This window comes from Vidua chalybeata, chromosome 3, assembly GCF_026979565.1.
Source record: "Vidua chalybeata isolate OUT-0048 chromosome 3, bVidCha1 merged haplotype, whole genome shotgun sequence".
NCBI classification, from domain to species: domain Eukaryota; kingdom Metazoa; phylum Chordata; class Aves; order Passeriformes; family Viduidae; genus Vidua; species Vidua chalybeata.
Genome location: NC_071532.1, coordinates 109,772,721 through 109,792,406, shown reverse-complemented (window position 1 = coordinate 109,792,406; position 19,686 = coordinate 109,772,721). Strand labels below are relative to the sequence as shown.

The 19,686-nt window shown below is 43.2% G+C and overlaps 1 protein-coding gene across 1 annotated transcript in view; it reads left to right on the top strand.

Annotated features, from left to right (window-relative positions):
- Positions 1-19,686, top strand: part of PKHD1 (PKHD1 ciliary IPT domain containing fibrocystin/polyductin) — a 238,092-nt gene that overhangs the window by 60,028 nt on the left and 158,378 nt on the right. Inside the window, exon 35 of the mRNA XM_053938363.1 lies at positions 18,595-18,745. Within this exon, the coding sequence (XP_053794338.1) occupies positions 18,595-18,745 (151 nt within the window). The remainder of the gene's footprint in view (positions 1-18,594; positions 18,746-19,686) is intronic.

The window sequence follows — 19,686 nt, the reverse complement described above, 5'->3', positions numbered from 1 at the left end:
GGAAGGGACATTAAAGATCAACTCATTCCAACCCCCTGCCATGGGCAGGGACAACTCTTGAGCATGTTCTCCATCTGTGAGGATTACAAGTGATGGGAAGTGACCCTTTTACTGTCATTTTAGAGCTGTCCTCGTGTGGATGTTTGATGGGTGCATTTTTGAGGGTGAAGGGCTCATACTTGGCAGTCCATGAGGAAAACCACCACAGCAGGCTGCGGGTAGCTAGGCAGGGCAGGGATCATAGAGTCACAGAAAGGTTTGGGTTGGAAAGGATCTTAAAAAGATCATCTAGTCCCACTCCCCCTGCCATGGGCAGGGACACCTTCCACTAAACCAGGCTGCTCCAAACCCCATCCAGTCTGGCCTTGAACACTTCCAGGAATGGGGAAGGAACTGGGCAGATTCCAGTTTGATATGGAATTTGTTTGGAGGGGGCTAATAAAACAGTTCTGTTTTATTCTCTTCTCCACTTGAATAAGAATTATGGTGCAATAGATATTTAATTCCTGTGTATCCATTTAGAATACAAAACCAGAACCCTTTATCTGGCCATGGGGATCACAACTTGCTGAGATTTGGGAATAGTTTCATTGGATTTATTAGCAAGTATCCTGATAGAACCTGACTTTATGTTGTCTTGGTCTGTGAGTAGATTTCCTACGTCCTTTGGCAGTGCAACCAACCAAAAATAGCCATATCACACAGGATGAGACATCAGAAGTAGGACTAGATGAAACTCTTCTACAATATTTTGTGTGTATTTTCAAAAATATGCACTTTTAACAGCCCAGCAAGCCCACCCTTACATCTCCAAATTCCCTGTTTTCTTAATATCTTGGTCACAGTGTTATTTTCAAAAGGAGGTGGGGAGTGCAATAAAATCCACCAGACCCTCACAGAAAAGAAGTGGAACAGTCCATAAAAAAACTAATAAAAATAAAGCCACAAAACCAGTCTTGGGGTGTGGAGGCTGCTGGAGCAGAGAGGTACCATCTGCAAGGTTGTTAAGTTGTAGAAAACCAAGATGGGCTCCCCAGTAACCACAGGCAATGTGAAGAGATAAATGGTTGACCCGAGCCCGTGTCAGGCAAGGATTGATGCCACTATCAGCCCCAGTGCCTTTGCAATGATTTTTTAAAAAATCTCTGATAGAGTGTGTTATCTAGTTACTGGCACGAGGGCAATGGCCTGGAGGCAGCGGGGAGGAGGGGGGGAGGAAGAAGGAAGGGAGGAGAGAGAGAGAGAAAGGAAAAAAAAAAGGTCATTCCAGGAGGACAATCTCTGTTGGACTAAATGAGAAAATAAAGTCCTTGCTCTGGAAGGGGAAGGTAAATAAATAAATAAATAACAGGGAAAAAGGGGCTGCTAGTTGTGTGAGGAAAGGATAAGCAAAATTGCTTCTCTTCTCTGCTTTCTCTTTTCTTTTCTTTTCTTTTCTCTTTTCTTTTCTTTTCTTTTCTTTTCTTTTCTTTTCTTTTCTTTTCTTTTCTTTTCTTTTCTTTTCTTTTCTTTTCTTTTCTTTTCTTTTCTTTTCTTTTCTTTCTTTTCTTTTCTTTTCTTTTCTTTTCTTTTCTTTTCTTTTCTTTTCTTTTCTTTTCTTTTCTTTTCTTTTCTTTTCTTTTCTTTTCTTTTCTTTTCTTTTCTTTTCTTTTCTTTTCTTTTCTTCCTTTCTTTTAATGGGCTCAGCCTAGGGCTGCAATGGGAAATTTAGGAGTTGGGCTTGTGGTGTGGTTTTATTTTCCTTTAATTTTTTGCTTCCTGATTTGAGGTTTAACTGTTTCCTCTCCTGCTGTCAGATGAAAAATGAAAGACTGAACTGTACCTTTCTCTTCCCCCCCCCCCCACATTGTGAAAAGCCTCTTCTTTTTATGTTCAATCCCACCATCTTTCTAATGTCTCTGAGGAGATTACTTCCCAAATTGTAAGTGGCTTCCAGGGAACACTCTTCTCCCCACCACTCACAGAGCTGCACTGAGAGGCGCATTGGAAGCTATCCCCAGGATATTCTAGGATGGAATGCCATAATCCCCAGGATGGGATGCCAGTCCCTGTAATCCAAGCACCTCAAAGCTTTTCCATATGCATTTAAACAAACCTGTGTGAAATCAGAACTGAACATTGTGTAGTTTAATGGGAGCTGTTCTCCTTTTCCCACTTCCATTTATCCCTGCTCCCGACCTTTAAGAGAAACAGATTTGGAGTGAAAAGCACCATTTTGGAAGTGCTGCTCCAGGGAACAGAAAGCAAATCTTTCCCTTTCTGTACAAAAGGAAGGCTCCAATATAGGTCAGGAGGGTGTGGGGAAGTTCCTGAGTGACTGTGGGCTTGTGTCCTCTCCACTTGCTCCCTGGTGCTTGCACGGAGTGTTGCTGCCACTTTTCTGCTTAATTATGACTGAAACTTTAATTGACTCCTTCAGCAATTCAGCATTTTGGAGGAGAAAGGATTGTCTGTGTTTGGAACCTTGGCTTTGGTTCTCCATCTGTGGGACTTGGTCTCAACAATGGTTTAGGTTGGAAAGGTCCTTAAAGATGTAGATCCTTCCACTAAATAGGGTGTCTCAAAGCCCTGTTCAACCTGGCTTTGTCTCCCTGGGGGAAGGGAGTGGGAATTTTGAGTGCCTGGGACTGTGCTGTGAAATTGGAGGAAGCCTTGTGCCTTTTCCATCTGCCCATCTTGAATTTAATGGGAAAAGGGCTGAGCAACCTAGAAACACACCTAGCCCAGACTTGTTCTGCACTGGAGCATGGCTTAACATATCTGATGGTCTTGTGTCATAGTTGAGACAGAGACAATGCAAAGCAACACACTCCATTTTCAGAAGGCTTCAAACAATTTTTATTTTAACATGCATGCTTTTTATACATTCTTACAAAGCTCATAAGTTTACACTTTACTCATTGTTCACGAGACAAACAAAATGCTTATTGGAATAGGCGGTAGCAGGTTTCTCTTATTTATACTTCTTTCTTTCTTCATTTCTATGTCAAGGACCTTGGTAGAAAATTCTTTCAGGGGTAAGCATGGATCCTCTTATCAAACTTCTCTCTGGCTCACAGAAGTAGCTGTAAAACCTCTTCCACAGTCTTGTCATTCATATGGTGTGACATGGGATAAAGATGTGGCCTTTCAGCCCCTTGTGTCACTAACAGAGGACAATGTCACCCTCTGACTCGTGTCCTCTCCCCAGTCCCACCCAGAGCAGCACTGTGGGCTGGATGCTCCACATGGTGTTTTCTGTGTACCAGAGGCATTGGCTGACCTTCAAGCTCTTCCCAAATATTTCTGGGGTCTGGCACAGCACCCAGCAAGGACTGGGCATGTGGTGACCCTCTGCTGAAATCTGGGAGATTTCAGTGACATAGTCTTGGCCAGAGTGGGATCACTGATTGTTGATTCTTGATGTGGTTGGGCCATGGATGTAGCTCTAAAGTTCTGAGTCTGGTGCCTGGCCTGTCCTCTGCTCATGAGGGCCAGATCAGGTGTCCCACCCCATCCACAAGAAGTGAGAAGAAGCCTTGGATAAAGTGTGTGGGAGGGGAACACAGTTATGATTTACTTCTTTGAAAAAAAAAGCAACCTGAGATTAACAAAAGCCTGAAAATTTGGTCTTTTAGCAAACCACTGGTAGTGACGGAGAGAAAATCATCTTGCATCATGATTTGTTCTGTGCACAGAGTTTAGAGTGACGAAAAGAAAAAGGACAAATAGTATTTGTTGTTCAGGGATTTTTTAAAGTTTTTTTTTTCCTGGTTTTGTTACTGTTGGTGCTATCACAACATTTAGCATAGACTAAAATGTGTACAGCTAGAGGAAAAAACAAATTTAAAGTAAGGAGATTTCAGTTCCAAGAGCATTTATTAATGACTTAAAAAGAAAAAATTGCTTCAGCAGGAGGGAAAACCAGAGCTCTTTGCCGTGATGAATCTACTCGAGGCATCCCCCTGTCTCTAAGGAAAGGGTTAATGTGATGTGGTTGCCAGTAAAAGCAAGCTGTTTTCGTGATGAGCCTGTAATAGCCGGGTGATAGACTGGCTTAACAACTGCTCGCTAAATGCTGGGTACCACCCCCTGATTGGCAGCTCCCTAAGTGGAAGCCCCTCGTGTCCAATCTGTCCTCGTGAATTGCTGCAGAGCAAAGGACTTCATTAAGGGATCGTAAGGGGACCTCCTAAAAAATCAGCAAATAATTACGCTGGGGAGGAGAGGAGGGGACTGAGAGCTCTGTGGTCCCCGTGAAGAAAAGCAGACTGCCAGGGCAGAGAAGCATCAGGTGAAGTGGGTGCTATAAACGCTTACCCCTGGATGCTGGGTCTTCTCAATAATGCTCAGTTTAACCCTGTCTATGACTTAAACAAAATATTCTCGGTCAGCTCCCTGGGTGGTGGAGGGCTGGGAGCTGTTAGCTCATATTCACTTAAATTTCAAATGTCAGAGCTCGTTAGTGGTGATTTTAGCCAAAGACAGTTTGTGAGGAGCTGGGTAAATTTGAACTTCCTCAAATAAAATTGAGGAAAGAGATTGCTGTTTTGCTTATTGATTTATTTTCCTGCTTTCACACATCTTCTCTGGGTTTGGGATTCTGATCAAGGGTCAGGCTCAGCTTCACCTACTTAAGGGTCACAGTGCTCCCTCTTTGACACACACTCTCTTGCTCTCTCATACTCTAATTCACCTTTATTTGCAGTTTTTCCTCCTTCCTTCACCTGTGTTTGGTGCATAGAAGATGCAATTTTTGCTTTCAGTGTTGAGGGGAGTTTTCCCTGAGCTCACCAGTAAAGCCAGGAGGGCAGGCACAGGAAGGCAGCACAGACAATTCTGTGCTAAATTTAGGTAAGATATTTGGGAGCAATCCTTCCCTGTGAGGGTGGGGGGACCCTGGCATAGGTTCTTAGAGAAGCTTTGGCTACCCCATCCCTGGAAGTGTTCAACATCAAATTGAATGGAGCTTGGAGCGATCTGGTCTAGTCAAAGGTGTCCTTTCCTCTGGCAGAGAGTTAGATCTAAATGGTCTTTAAGGCCCTTTCTTGCCCAAACCAGTCTGTGATTGCATGATTCTCTGGAATGAATTGGCTCAGAAGAAGTTGGGCAGTCTCTTGTTCTGCAGTGACTTTTTGGGAGTCCTATTGAGGTGAGTCAGGGAACGAAGCCACTGAGTTAAAAATGTGCCTTCAAAGCTGAGATGGCCAGACAGCGTTGCAGAAATTGAGTTTTTTCCCATGCTGAAAGGACTGCAGATGCTGGTCACTGGCATGGCCCCAAGCCAGTGCTCAATTTCAGGTCTGGAGGAGGGAGTTTCTGGTACGTACATGAAGGATTTGAATACAGGTATCATGGGTAACAATTCCGGACGAGTTTCTCCAAGTGGTGATAGCTGGCATTTCCACTTTTACCTACACCCTCTTTTGTATGTGTGCACTAGGATGGTATCCAACTCTCCCCAAAACTAAATTCACCCTTGGAATATTACTTACCACACATCTGCATTCTTTAGCACTTGAGTGCATGCAGACACCGGGATAAGGATGTGCCAGCAAGGACCCTTGGGTAGAAGGATCCTGGGTTTCATATCCTACCAAATGATTTACAGGTAGACAAGAGTGTGTGTGGGAGGCAGAGAGTGAAGGCCATGGAGTGTGTTATTGCAGGGGATCTGTATTCCCAACAAAGATGAGCTGTTAAAGCTCTGTTACAGACAGAGGGATGTCTTTACAGCTCAAACAGCAGCAGTTTGTGCTTTCAACTCAAAGGCTTATCAGTTCAGAGAGCAGTGTGTTGGTGGGGAGGTTCTGTCTCACTACAGGCTCTCATCTTGTCTGATTTGAATGAAGTTTGGGCTAAAATCTCCTGAAATGACAAGAGTGGTTACTGTCCCATGATGTCTGTGATGCTCTCTTCAGTGGAGGCGTTCTCATTCAGGGCAAGTGATTCAAAGTGCACTAAATTAACTTCAGCTGCCTTCAGGACTGTTTGCACCCCTGAAATCATGTATTGTGTGCCACTGTGAGCTCAAACTACTGAAAAAAAAATTAAAATTAAATAGATGGAAGCACTGTTCTATCGAGAATCAGTTCTAATTTTAGCTACATAAAACAAATGTATTAAAGTGTACATATCTGTGGTAAGCACATCTACAACACATATCTGCTGCAGACACGCCCTCATTTTGAAGGCGTCTTGTGTTGGGAATGTTCTTCCCCTTTGTGCGGCTCCTTGCTCAGTAGGGTGGGAGGCTTTATCTGGATTTATCATAGTTAAAGAGACACCCCTGACTGCAGGAAAATGGCATGGATGTTCCCAGTGTTCTAAATGCCACTCAGTGCTCAGAATCCCATTAGGAACTGGCAAATTCAGCTTGGAGTGACAGGGCAAAGGTGGCCTTTGCTAGGGTGTGACATTGTCCTTGCCCCCATAACCTGGTGATACCCTGTCGCTTCTGTGACCTTGTCTGTATAAGTCCCATCTTCACCTTTTTACCTTTGTGGCAGATAAGTGTTTTTGATGATGACAATAAAGATACCACGAAGCACTTTTATTCTTGGTTGCCCCATCTGGGCTGCGTGTTTGATCCGAAGGGCCGGTGCTCCAGTCAGATTGCACTATCAGATGGAGCTGGCTCTATTTCCTGCATTATTCTTCCTGGCTGTACCACATTATGCAATTATGTTTGCATTTAAACCTGAGCACTTACCTGTAATGATGCTGTGTCTCAGTACACGATACATTAGAGCAGCAGATAATGCACACAGATAGGCTGAGGGCAGCATGTTGTTGATGTGCTAAAGCTAAACAGGACACTGAGTTTGAGAGCAGGCTCTGAAAGCTCGCAGCTTGGGAGAAGCTGTTCCAAAAGCTCACATTACTGAAATAACAGCTGTGCAGGGTGAGATTCACTACCTGAGGGGCAGGAGCAGGATTGTTTCCATTGCAGAAGTCAGACACCAGCACTGTTGGTCACTGCCACCCACTTCTGCAGGAGCAGGAGAGTCTTGGTGGCTGCTGGGAGTTCCAAATCCTACATCTCTGTGGCACAACGTGAGAGGAAATGATTATTTCAAGGTTTAAAGGAAAGAGGAAGGCTGGAGAGTAACTTTTTTCACAAGGGCATGGAGTAATAGGACAAGGGGTAATTGCCTTAAGCTGAAAGTTTTTTTTAGATTACCTTTTGTGAAAAAATTCTTTGCTAAAGGGTGGTGAGGCCCTGGCACAGGTTTCCCAGAGTATCTATCACTGCTCAATCCCTGGCAGTGTCCAAGGCTGGGTTGGACAGGGCTTGGAGCAACCTGGGAAGGTGGAAGTTGTCCTTTCCCATGGCAAAGGGTGGAACAGGATGAGCTTTAAGGACCTTTCCAACTCAAAACTTTCCCATTCTGTGATGAACCTTTGAGAAGTAACTGTGCCTCTGCTGCTGGCCAAGCCCTTTCCACCTCATTACACCTGCAATCATCCCTGTGATGCAGTGATAATTATGAATGCTGCTGCTCTGCATCAGATCCTACCCTGGGTAGATGGCCATGCCCAGTAATAATCAATGGCCCTGACTCTTGGGCTTAAGGAGGTGTGGATGCAATTGAGGCAAAATCAACATTTGTCCTTGAATTGTGTGGTTTTGCTGTCAGGTTGCTGTATTTTATGCATACGACAGACCAAGCTTAAACACAGTTTGCCCTCTTCCAAGCACTTTTCAGTCTTTGCCTGGTAAATCACTCTGAACCCCCTGCAAGCCAGGTTTGCTGTGGACATGGTTTGTGTATCAACTCACTTGTACTCCCTATGCTTCCATGGGAGCTGTGGGAAACTCTGAGGCTGGATCCCACACTGGTGCTCTTCACAGCTGACTTGGGACTCTTGCAAGGGGTTCTAAAACACAAGGAGTTCCACCTTAAACTGAGGAAGAACTTCTTTACACTGAGGGTATCAGAACACTGGAACAGCTGCTCAGGGAGGGTGTGGAGTTTCCTCTCTGGAGACATCCCAAACCCACCTGGAGGTGTTCCTGTGTCACCTGCTCTGGGTGACCATGCCTTGGCAGGGGGTAGGATTGATCTCCAGAGGTCCCATCCATCCCAAACATCTCTGTTATTCTCTTTCTCTTCCTGCATGATCCAAAAAAACATCATCAGCTCTCTCTGGCACTGTTGGGGTGGATGAGTCTCACTCCTCCCACCCCATTTACTGTAGCACCCCTTCAGAAATCCTGCTTGCTGTCACGTAAGGACATAATTTTGTTACTTTTCCTGCAGGTGGTCAGCAAATTGTTGAACTAATCTTTGCATTTGCAATATTTGCTCTAAGATTAGTAAGTGTAACTGAAGCTCATTCAATTGGGAGACAATATTTGCACAGTGCAAAGGCTGACAGAGTCACCAGGCTTGGTTATCCTGCTTGTGTAAACAATTTGATGCTGTAATTTTCTCATTACCATTAAATTGCTGTTTTTAATTTGCCTCAGAAGCCTTCGTGTTTTGAGAAATGTGTAAATTATGTGTGCCCTTTAACAGTGCTGTGGAAAGGAAAACCCAGTCCTGTTGTATTTAAACTGGAAGGTTGCACTGAATTCCTCAATGTGTTTACACTCAGGATTTTCAGCAAGTTGGGCTTTAAACTCTGCACTAGGATAGTTAATATATCATGTCATAACATATCATATCAATCATATCATATCATATCATATCATATCATCATATCGTATCATCATATCACATCATAATAACATCTTAAATATAAAATATAAAAATGCAATACAAAATAACATAATTTATATAAAATATATAAATGATAATGTAATAAATAAGCAGTCACTGAATGCCATGCTGTAAATTAACATTGTGAAAATTCTTGTGAATTAACAAGGAGTTACAAGAAAATACACATTCTGTCAAACAAGGTTCTTCATGTGCTCCAAGACAGTTTCTCTGCTTCCCAGGGCATTTCCTTTAATATTTGAAATTGAGATTTCTGATTTTAGGCTCATCCTCCCACCATGACCCTGAGAGACCCAAGAACAACACTTTGTTCTCATGTGAGTGTGGTAAGAGACAGGGACATTCCCAGAGGTCTCATGGTTTGTTTAATTACGGAGTGGATTAATAGTGTTCAAATCCCTCTATTATCTGGTATTTTACATTGAATTTGGGTGAGTTTTGTTGCCTGTGTGTACAAAGATGGCTCATCTATACCTGGGATATGCCCCCCTGACAACAGTGATGTCTTTTCAGTACCCTCCTTATAAAAGTACCATTCGATTTAACTAATCCTCCATGTCCTTAATTAAATACTTCTGGAGCAAGGAGCCTTACCTTCTGTGCTTCAAAATTGCAGTGATTACTCCCCTGCTGAATAAACCTTTCTTTTTTTTTTTTTTTTTTTTGGTGGTTGTTTTTTAAGTGGCTTTGCTGGTTTTGTTTGGGATTTTTTTTTTTTTAACAGGAATTAAGCTGTTTCTCATGCCATTGTCCAGTTGCAAACTGGCTTGAGACTGACTTGGGCCATGGCCTCTGACCTCCAAAACTGCCCACTCATTTTTTTTCCTGAACTAATCAGCTCAATGAACTATTTACAGTTGGCTTTTGGGTCTTCTCACTGCTTCTGCGGCTGCCCCTGTCTCAGTAATTAATGATGCCGTGGCTTGTTTATGGTCTTGAGTTACTAATGCTCTTGGCTGCAAATGCATTTTTACCTCTGGGACGTGCCAGTTTCCTGGTTCTACTCCCACCTCACCAGCCCAGGTCAATTTTTTGTGTGTAAACAGATTTATCCTCTAATAGTTTGGGAGAGACTAGAGTCATTCATCAGTCCCATAGAGAACATGCCCAGCCAGATTCTTCCCTTCTTGTGCCTGTGCAACTCACCAGAAGTCAGAAAGATTTCTGCAGGACAGCTAAAATTAAAAGAATTAAGAAAAAGGGAAAAATAATCCTTCCTTTTTAACTCAGGGTACAAGCAATCTCAGTTAAAAATAAAGATATTGGATAGTGCATCACATGTCCAGCCATGAACCCAGCCCTGATCCTTGCTGTATCAATGCTTTTGGGAGTAACTAAAGAGGGACCTGGTGGGATAATTCCATCTGCATTTTAAAGCTGGAGTAGTGGGTAAAGAGAAGTTACACAGCAGCAGATGATGCAGACAGTGATAAAAATATCACCTTGTGGCCTTGGAAATGGTTTGCTGGGTTATGTTCCAGGCTTGTCCCGTCCCAGGCAGTCACAGCAAGAATGTTAAATCATAAGGGAAAACTAAGCTTGGTCTCCTACTCTCTCTGGAAGCCTGTTCCAGTCTCTCCATGCAGGTATATTCAGAAGCATTCTGCTTTTTTCCATTCTGTAGCTGTTTATTCACAGCTACAGTTCCTTCCTGTCTTCTTGGGGATAAGATTGTCTTTTGGCATAAATTATTACTTTTACACAGTGTATAATTCTCTAGATATCTTACCTTCTCCTGCTTTTTTTTTTTTTTTTTTTGTGTGTGTGTGTGTGTGTGTGTGTTGTTTTTTTTTTTGTTTTGTTTTGGGTTTTTTTGTTTGTTTTTGTTCTGGAGGGGTGTTATTTATTGGTTTCTTTGGTTTTTTTGGATATGTATAAGGCTACTTCCTTAGTGATTTGTGATTTGAGCACAACAATTTCTGCCAGTTTTGGAAATATTTATTTCAGAAACCAGAAGAAGATGGTCCCATTATCTCTCTACCTTTGTTGCCCAGTTTGGTTAGCAGTGTCTGCTCAGGTTGGGATGGGATGGGATTTTTGGGGTGTCCTGAGCAGGGCCAGGAGTTGGACTCAATGATCCTTGTGGGACCCCTCCAACTCTGCATGTTCCATGATTCTATGAAGTAGAAGTGATAAAGGTGAATGTGGTGCTTTCACTGGGAGGATGGAAGTAGATTTTCCATTTCAAACTTTTCCAGGGGTTCTCCTTTCTCTGTTACTTTCTTCTCCCTCACATCCAGCTTGGAAATGCCTTAATCAACAGCAGATTTGCAACACTGTAGTGATGTGCACACGGATAAAAGTCCTTTATGGTGTTGCTGAGGACATTGTAGGATCCACTAGACTCCTTTGGCACTCTGATTTCCTAAGAACTCAGTACAGGCTACTTAAATATTTGAAGGCAGCTTCTCTGGAATTCCTGAATGGTCAAGAGAAATGCTACAAGTAATGGCAATTCTTAATCTCTGGCTTGTATCTTTTTTTTTTTTTTTTTTTTTTTTTTTTTTTTTTTTTTTATGAAAATTGGCCTTTTTGGACTGGGGTGGGGCAGGGTTTGCCTATGAAGTGTCCCCAGTGTGCTGCTTTGCAACTCTTTCCTGGTTGGTGTTTGCACCTGTAATGAGTATTAGGTGGTACCTTCTGTCCTGAGACTTTCTGGAGAAGCCTTGGGAAATTCAGACATAAAAATCATAGAATAATTTACGTTGGAAAAGATCTCCAAGATCATCAGGTCCAACCATACCCCCAGCACTGCCAGGTCCACCACCAAGCCATGTCCCCAGGTGCCACATCTATGTGATTTTTGAACACTTCCAGGGATGACAATCCCACCACTTCCCCAATCAGCCTCTTCCTTGACCAGCTTCAGTCTGGCCATTCATTGATTTCATAGCACAGACATTTAAATTCTACTAATTTCTTTTTGGAAGTCAAAATCCATATATTTGTCTACAAAATGAGGCATTGTGCTTTGCTCTTAGTAGAGAGAATATATATTTTTTTAGCTTTATACTTGTTTTGCACAGTATAAGATATTTTCTGTTCTCTTTGGGATGGCCCCATTCCATCCTTCCCACAAAGCTGTATATATGCCTTCATTCTCCCAGTGAGCAAAATTCTTATGCACTACAGGGAATGAAAAGACAATTGCAAAAATCCTCTGGTTTTGGTTTATATTGGAAAAGCACTTTCTTTTACACTGAGTGGTGAGGTGCAGGCAGGAGGCTGTTGTTAAAGAATGGGATGAATGAGCATCCTGTAATTGTCTTGGGGATGCTGTTATACAGAGGAAGACCTCCCCATGCCAATTGAAATTCCATAGCTTTACAGTTGTGGTGAGTATTTTCCAGTTAATTTGGCAAAGGGTTAGAGGTGTGACAAGCAGGAGAGGCAGGGAATGATGCCAAGAGACAGGTTCAGCTTCTTTGGGCACAGGGCAGCATTTTGCTTGTTAATTCTACTGACTGTAGCAAATAACTTGCATTTGCATCCCTTTCAAGTATGTGTAGGAGGGAGGAGCCTGCACCAATTTGTCTGGTTTAATTATAGATGTTCTACCCACCTTCCTAATTGCTCCTTCATTAAGAAGTAGCTTGTTTCTTATTTTCCCTAGGAGCTAAAGATAATCAACTTTTGTTTGTTTCTGTAAATATTTTTTTCTGCCCTTGAGGAGATAATTATTTCTATTGTTGCATGAAGATGGTGGCCAATACAGGAGGAATAATTAGAGCAGATGGCTGAAAATACTTCCCTTGTAAAAGACATCTAGTATAATAAAATACCTCCCCTTCTCTTTTGTCTCCTCCAAATATACGGTTTTCTTTCCTTCAGGTGGATGGGAGTTGGGTGAGGGGGTGTAAATCGTTTCCTGATGTATTAAACTGAGGAGCTGTTAAGAGTTCACAGCCTGGAAAGTGAGCTCCCTGCATCCATCACTGAAATTAAAGTGTTTTCAAATGTGGTGTGGAGTCCTGGGTGTGTGGCGTGGGGAAATCTGCGCTGCACTCCATCACTTGGAATGTTAACCTTGTCTCTCCGTGGTGACTGAGGACAGGAACACTTGCTCTCCGTACTTGCTGGTTAAATGGCAATCTGTCAGCACCAAGGAAAGGCTGCTCTCCTGGGTGTCAATCTCTGCTGTGTGGGCAGCATTCCAAACCTTGGTTCATTCGTGGATGTGCTCAGTGGGACAGGGGAAACCTCCTCCTGCTGAAGATTGCAGGAACCACACTGTGCTCCCTTTCCCATCAGCTGGGCCTGGGGGAAAGGATAAAACTGCCTGCTGGGGGTGGAGTTGGTGGGAAAACCCTCCTGCTTCCAGGTTTCTCCCTCTGGCCATGTCACAGGTAACCCTCAGCTGGAACCCACAGCCTGGAATCATGGAATGGTTTGTGTTGGGAGTGACATCAGAGAACATATTCTTTCAAAACCCCTGCCATGGGCAGGGACACCTTCCACTATCCCAGGTTGCTCCAAGTGGAAATGTGCTTGCCACACTCCAAGCCCCTTCCAGCCTGGCCTTGGACACTTCCAGGGATGGGGCAGCCACAGCTTCTCTGGGCAACCTCTGTCCAGGCCTCACAGTAAAGAATTTATCGTTAAAATCTAGGGAAGAAGGGAGAATAGTGAGCACAGCAGGAAGCAGGGTCTGTGTTTAACTACATCACTGCTTCTTGGTTTTAAAATTTATTTTCTGATGAGAGGATGAAAGCTCTTATCTTTGTGCCTGTAAATGTTACTGTAGTCCTTTTTTTGGGACTGTACTCTAAACAAACCCATTTAACTCAAGAAATTGTAAAGTTATCCCAAAGTATGATCAAATTATCTATTCTGTATCTAAACAGGAGTTTCTCAAACCTTTAAAGCCCAAACCTTGCATTTTGGTATCCTTCCTGTTTGTGATTTTTTTACTAGCCTGGGTGGGAATGCAAGTTTTTCACTGTTATTTATTCAGTTGTTGCAGTCACTGCTGCTGTTTCTGAGCCCTGGTAGTCACAGGCACAAGCTGACAAACTGATCCTGGGATGTGTCCCCAAAGGCTGACAGAAAGGCAACCCCAACCTGGCTGACAGCAGCAGCTAAAAAACATAAAATGGAAAGAAATCTGCCTGGAAAATGAAAAAAAGAAGGTGTAGTAGGCAGGAAAGGGGGTTAAGGTGCTGAATTACAAAGAGATTTTATGTCTTTTATTGTATGCTACAAAAATGTTATTTTACTTTTACATAATTCATTAATTATTTTGAAGATATGATTGGGAAGGAAAAATTAACCCGTGTTATAACAAGCTGTGGGCCTGGTACACAAAGTTTGGGCTTGATATGAGTTGTGCATAGAATCCCAGAATATTCTGAGCTGGAAAGGACCCTCAAGGATCACTGAGTACAACTCCTGGCCCTCACAAGACACCCCAAAAATCCCATCATGTGCCTGAGAGCTTTGTCCAAATGCTTCTGAGCTCCATCTGCCTTGGGGCTCTGATCTGGGGAGCCTCTTCCAGTGCCCAAATTCCCTCTGGGTAAAAAAACCTTTCCCTAGCAAATAAAATTTCCTGTGTGCATGACACATTCCAAATGGATGTCAGAGCTGGAAAGCACTTGCAGGATTCTATTCAATGAATTTTCAGGTCAGATCCCTTCCCAGCTCCTTCTGTTCTTTGATGCCCCAGGTAGAATAACTGGGGTTTCTCAGGGATTCCCAATGGAGGTGATTTCCCACCCACAGGAGGTTTCTGCCCATATTTTGCAGGTTTGCCTCCCTGCTGGGTTAATGCTGTCTGCTGTGCTGGATTGAACATGTGAAATGTTGCCAGAGTGGATGGATGTGTGATGTGAGGGCACATACTGCAACAGTTTGGGGGATGATTTTACGTGTTCAGTTCAGGTTATAATTGTTTATTTAATTCACTACATTGTATAAAACATACAGCCAGAAGAGACTCATGCCCCAGTTTATCTACTGATTGTCACAAACCCTGCAGGATTGCAGCATCTTTGTTGTTTTGCTTCTCCTGTTAAACCTCGTTGAAATTGGCCATGTTCAAATGTGAGCTGGGACAGTGACACAGATGGCTGCAGAGATGTTGTGGTCTCATAAGCTCTGTTTCCTCCAAATCATCTTTCCAACTCTGGTACACACTGAAGCCAGAGCGTGGAGCTGCCACCCCACTGCAGCAGCTGCTGCCAGCCACCTTCAGCTTCACAGCTCAGGGTTTGTTTTATGCCAGCTCCTCTTTCTCCCATACTGATTTTCCAGCTCCCTGCCATTTTTCCTGAAGCTGGAAAAAGCACAGGAGGAAAATGCCCAGCACCAGTGGCTGGCACACAGCTTTCCTTGGCTCTGCAGGTTCCTTCTGGTTCATTCAACAAGCCCACGTGGGGTGGGCACTCAGCCACAACCCTGGCACCTGCAGCTGCTGCTGCTCTTCAGGCTGACTGAGAAGTATTTCAATTAAACACCCGAGGTCAAATACAGGGTGCCAGGCAGGGGAAAAAATAGAAAAAGAAAGAGTTTTGTTTGTCTGAAAAAAAAAATATTGAGAAGGATGTTGTGATTCTGTCACCAGCCCTGCTTAATGAGAGATGTGCAATTAATTTGTGTATTAGTTGGTGTTATTTTTCCATGGGTTGCCCAAGTGGAATTGGATATAAACACCACCAGCTTTCTGCAAAGGATCTTAAGAATTCTGTTGCAGCTGGAGATTGCACTGTGTTTTTCTCCCAGAAATCAGGGAGGATAATCACATGGGATTCACAAAGTTGAGGAAAACTGTTCTGGTGGTTCAGGGCAGGTGTCTGTTTCACAAAACCTGCATTAGACCACACCCTCTTCTCTCAAAGATCTTAAGGAGGTGCTCTTTCATCTTAGGGAAGGGTGCAGGACTGCAAGAGAAGAGTCACCAAACAAAATTGTTTGATGTCTTTCCTCAATCCCTACAGAGCTGCCTTCCTTCTAACCCCCCTTTGTGCTCTGGTAATTTAAAGTGTGTTCCTTGAACAAACCCCCTTTTCTCCTCCTAAAACAGATTCTTTGGATTTATTGTCTCTGTGATAATGCAAGGATAGTACAAGTGATTATAAACAGCTCTTGGTCTTGTGTTATTTAGCTGATGTTAATCTCTTTAATTTTATTTATAAAGAAGAAAAAGTGATTTTACAGTATTTTACAAATATTGATTTTACAACTCAGAAATGACTTGAAAGACACACAGGCAGGTGGTGCACATGACAGTGGACTAAGCCAGGCATTTTCTCACTGGAAACTTTTAGGTATGGACTGGGTGGAAAAATAGAGAATTGTATGACCTTGATTAACTCATTTTCTCCCCCTGTAAGGGTGGGGAGGCTCTGGCACAGGTTGCCCAGAGAAGTTGTGGTTGCCCCATCCCTGGAAGTGTCCAAGGCCAGGCTGGATGGGGCTTGGAGCAATATGGGATAGTGGAAGGTGTCCTGCCCATGGCAGGGGGTGTAACGAGGTGATTCTTCAAGTCCCTTCCAACCCAAACCATTCTGTGATTCCACGATTCCACTGTCATGTATGAACACTGAGATTTTTGTGCCAGATGGTGTTGGGAGAACTTAACAGATTCTTAACAGATAAGAGGTGACAGCACAAACCAATCAAGTTCAAACACTGACATTAGGTAGAGAGAAGCTTAGATGACTTAAATGAAGAACTAGAGTGTTTCCTAGTTAGAAATCCCTAGTTGCCATCTTAAAAGAAAAAAAAAAGTCAAATTCAGAAGAAGAATTTATGCTTAACTCTTGCAGGGCTTCTATCAACAGCTGAGTAAGTGCTAGCAAGAAGGTCTGGTGCATTCCTTGCAGCCTTCCTTGCCCATGAGAGTTAGTTGGAAGACTCTGAGTGATTTCAGAGGGTCAGAGTGATGTCAGAGTGACTTAAAGGCATTCAGCAAACCTTCTCAACCAAATGTTCCTGTGGATCCCACCATTTCCCAGCTGTCCCCTCCAGTGCTGTGCTGGTGGCATTGGCAGCATTTGTGCCAGACAGGAATTTATTGAATTTGTAATTTTATGCCACAATTTTATGCTGTCTCCTCCTCTGAGATAAAAAAGAAGTTTAATTAGCTGATTTTCAGTGGATCTGTTATATATTTTATGCAATCTGCTTCATAGTATTGTCAATGAAGAGTAATTCACAGCTTCTCTGGAAAGATAATGGGTAAAGGCATCTATCCTTTCAGCTGGAAATTTGTCCTAAATCTCTGAACTATAAAACTAATGAAAATTTAACTTGTCCTGCTACACTTAGCAACTATGCAATAATTTTACTTAGGTAATGATGAAGTGGTTCACTCCCTCTGACACCAGAGTTTGAACTCCCAAGAATTTTTTACTGCCTTGTGTGTTAATGCAGTCCCAGGCTTTACTCTGAACTGAATCAAGTGAATTCCCTTTATAGAGAAATCAGAGAATGGATTGTGGAAAATACCAGCATCCAGCCAGGCTAGATATCAGCCAGTTGTATCTTTTAGCCTGGGAACCATCACTCATTCCCTGGTGTAAATGATTAGAGTGACAGAGTGGTTTGGGTCAGAAAGACCTTAAAACTCATCTGAAGGTCCATGAGCAGGGACACTTTCCTCTGGACCAGGTTGCTCAGGGACAGCATTGTGGGAAATATTCTATAAAACATCAGCACATGAAAATAAACCTGAAAACAGCACAGTAAAAGAGAATAACGATCATAACACCCCCATTATTGATTCACCCCAACTGCAGCTCCCAAGCAAAAGCTTTAATGCACTCGATGTGCTCCATCTGAAAATGGAGTAACTCTGTTTTGCTTTTGTCTTGTGGTTATTCTTTCCACTGCTGTTTTGGATTAGCACAGCCCAGTGAGGACCACAAATATTTCTACGTCTGGTTTGCCCCCACCACTGCCTCAGATGAGTTGAGGATGTTCTTGCTGGTTCACATATGAGACCAAATAATATGTTTTGGATGTCTATGTCCACACTTGTGCACACATGCCCAGGCAAAAATATTCACACCTTCTTTAAGAAATTCACCATCAGGGCCTAAACAACCTGGTCTAGTGGGAGGTGTCACTGCCCATGGCAGGGGGACTGGAAGGAAATGACCTTTCAGGTACTTACAACCCAAAAAATTCTGTGATTCTATAAAACCTTCACTGCAAAGTGCATGCTTGAAGTTTAGAGGTGAGGAGCAACCTTTAAACTTAGGAATCATTTTACAATTGAATGGCATGAGTCGGTCTATTAGCAGTTTTCAAGCTATTCAGGGCTTTATTTGGAACTGCTCTGCTCACCCTCTAAGCAGAGGCAATAACAACACTGGATAAGCTGAGAAAACTAAAAAGGTATTTTGAGAGGAGGAATGTCTGTCTAAATGAGGATGAGCGGCAGAAAAAAACAAAAAAACAAAACAACCCCCCCCAAAAAAAAAAAAAAAAAAAGAAACCAAAAAAACCAAAAACCTCTAAAGCAGAATACTGCCCATCCAGCAGGATGTTTTAATTCTAAGCTCCTCAGGCTATTTTATGACATTGCCAGGAAACAACAGTGCAGTTCTGCTTCTCGGGAGGCAGAGAGAGACACACACCAGGAAACCTGTGGTCGGTCCTGGAGCAAATCCCTCGTTTCCCAGACCAGAACGAGAAAGGAGCAACCCCCAAATTCTGGCAGGCATTCCTGAAGGGCCAAGCACCTCTCCAGTGCCAATATCTATCTATTCCTTTGCCTTACACAGGGTCCCTCTGGAAGTTATCTTGCCCAGAGCACGGCAGAGGAGATGCCAATGCCACGCTGGACGCGGCTTTGGCCTCTCCTCCACTGTTCTCCGAGCAAACTGGCTTCTTGGAAGATGGGAAGGGGCGAGCTTTGAACTTCTCTGGATCTTTCTCCTTCCAGCTTGCCCTCCAGTTCTGTGGCCGGTGGGACGAGGACTCCAGCTGGCCTGCTGGCCACCAGCCGCGAGATGGCGATAACGTCACGATAGAAGGCGGCCGGACCCTGCTCTTGGGGACCACCACGAACGTCCTCAACCTGCTGCAGCTCAGAGGTCTGCAGGAGGGGGGTTCGGTGCTCTTCCTCCTCCCGGGATGGGGTTTTTCATGGCCCTGGGCTCTCCTTCCATTCCCCAGCTCCAGCATCAGAGGAGATGATTGTGAGGCTGAGCCTGCCCTCGGTAGATGCAAGGGGGCAGTGATGGGGGACAGGGCAAGAATTTAAACATTCTGTGTGCAGAAGGAATTGTTTATGCTGCTTGAGCATAATGACAATATAAGCAAAAAGGCCTTTCCCCCTTTTTTATTTTTTTTTATTTCCCCAGTCTACCAAGATTGCTGCTGTCCTGAGCAGTGTTCAGTGATAATGGCACTGCTGATAACAGAAATCTGCTCTGTTCTGTTTGGCATCTTTGAGGCAGGTGTGTCACAAACACCTTTACAAAATTATTGACATTATAGAATTGTGGGTCACAACTATCAAATGCAATAAATAATCCCAAATCCTAGAACCCAGCTGGTGGGCAGTAAGTAAATAACTGAGCACAGTTATGGTGGGAAACCCTGGATTTGCTGGGTTTATGTACCTGTACATAGACCCAGAATAAGAATGAGACAGGCATATCTCAGAGAGTGTCAAAGTAAGAGTTTAAAGGACTTGTAATTCCATGCCAGAAATCTTTCCCCCTGGAAGTTAGATCCTGGTTGTGGAAACTGCTGTACACATGACTGGTATTATGGGAATGAGTTGTGCTGGTGAAATTGCTTGTTCAAAGTTAAGCCTCTGCTGAAATAGAGCTGAAAAAATGAAAGCAGGAGTTTTTATATGTTCAAAGACCAGGATCATTACTGGTAAAATTGCTTTTATTCTAAAATGATACTAAAGGTACTAGTTTTTTGTGGAGATGATGGTGAAAGTCATGCATTTGACAATTATATTTTATTTTAAATTTGAATGATAATTTGATAAAGAAAAAAGTTTGCAAGTTTATCCCTA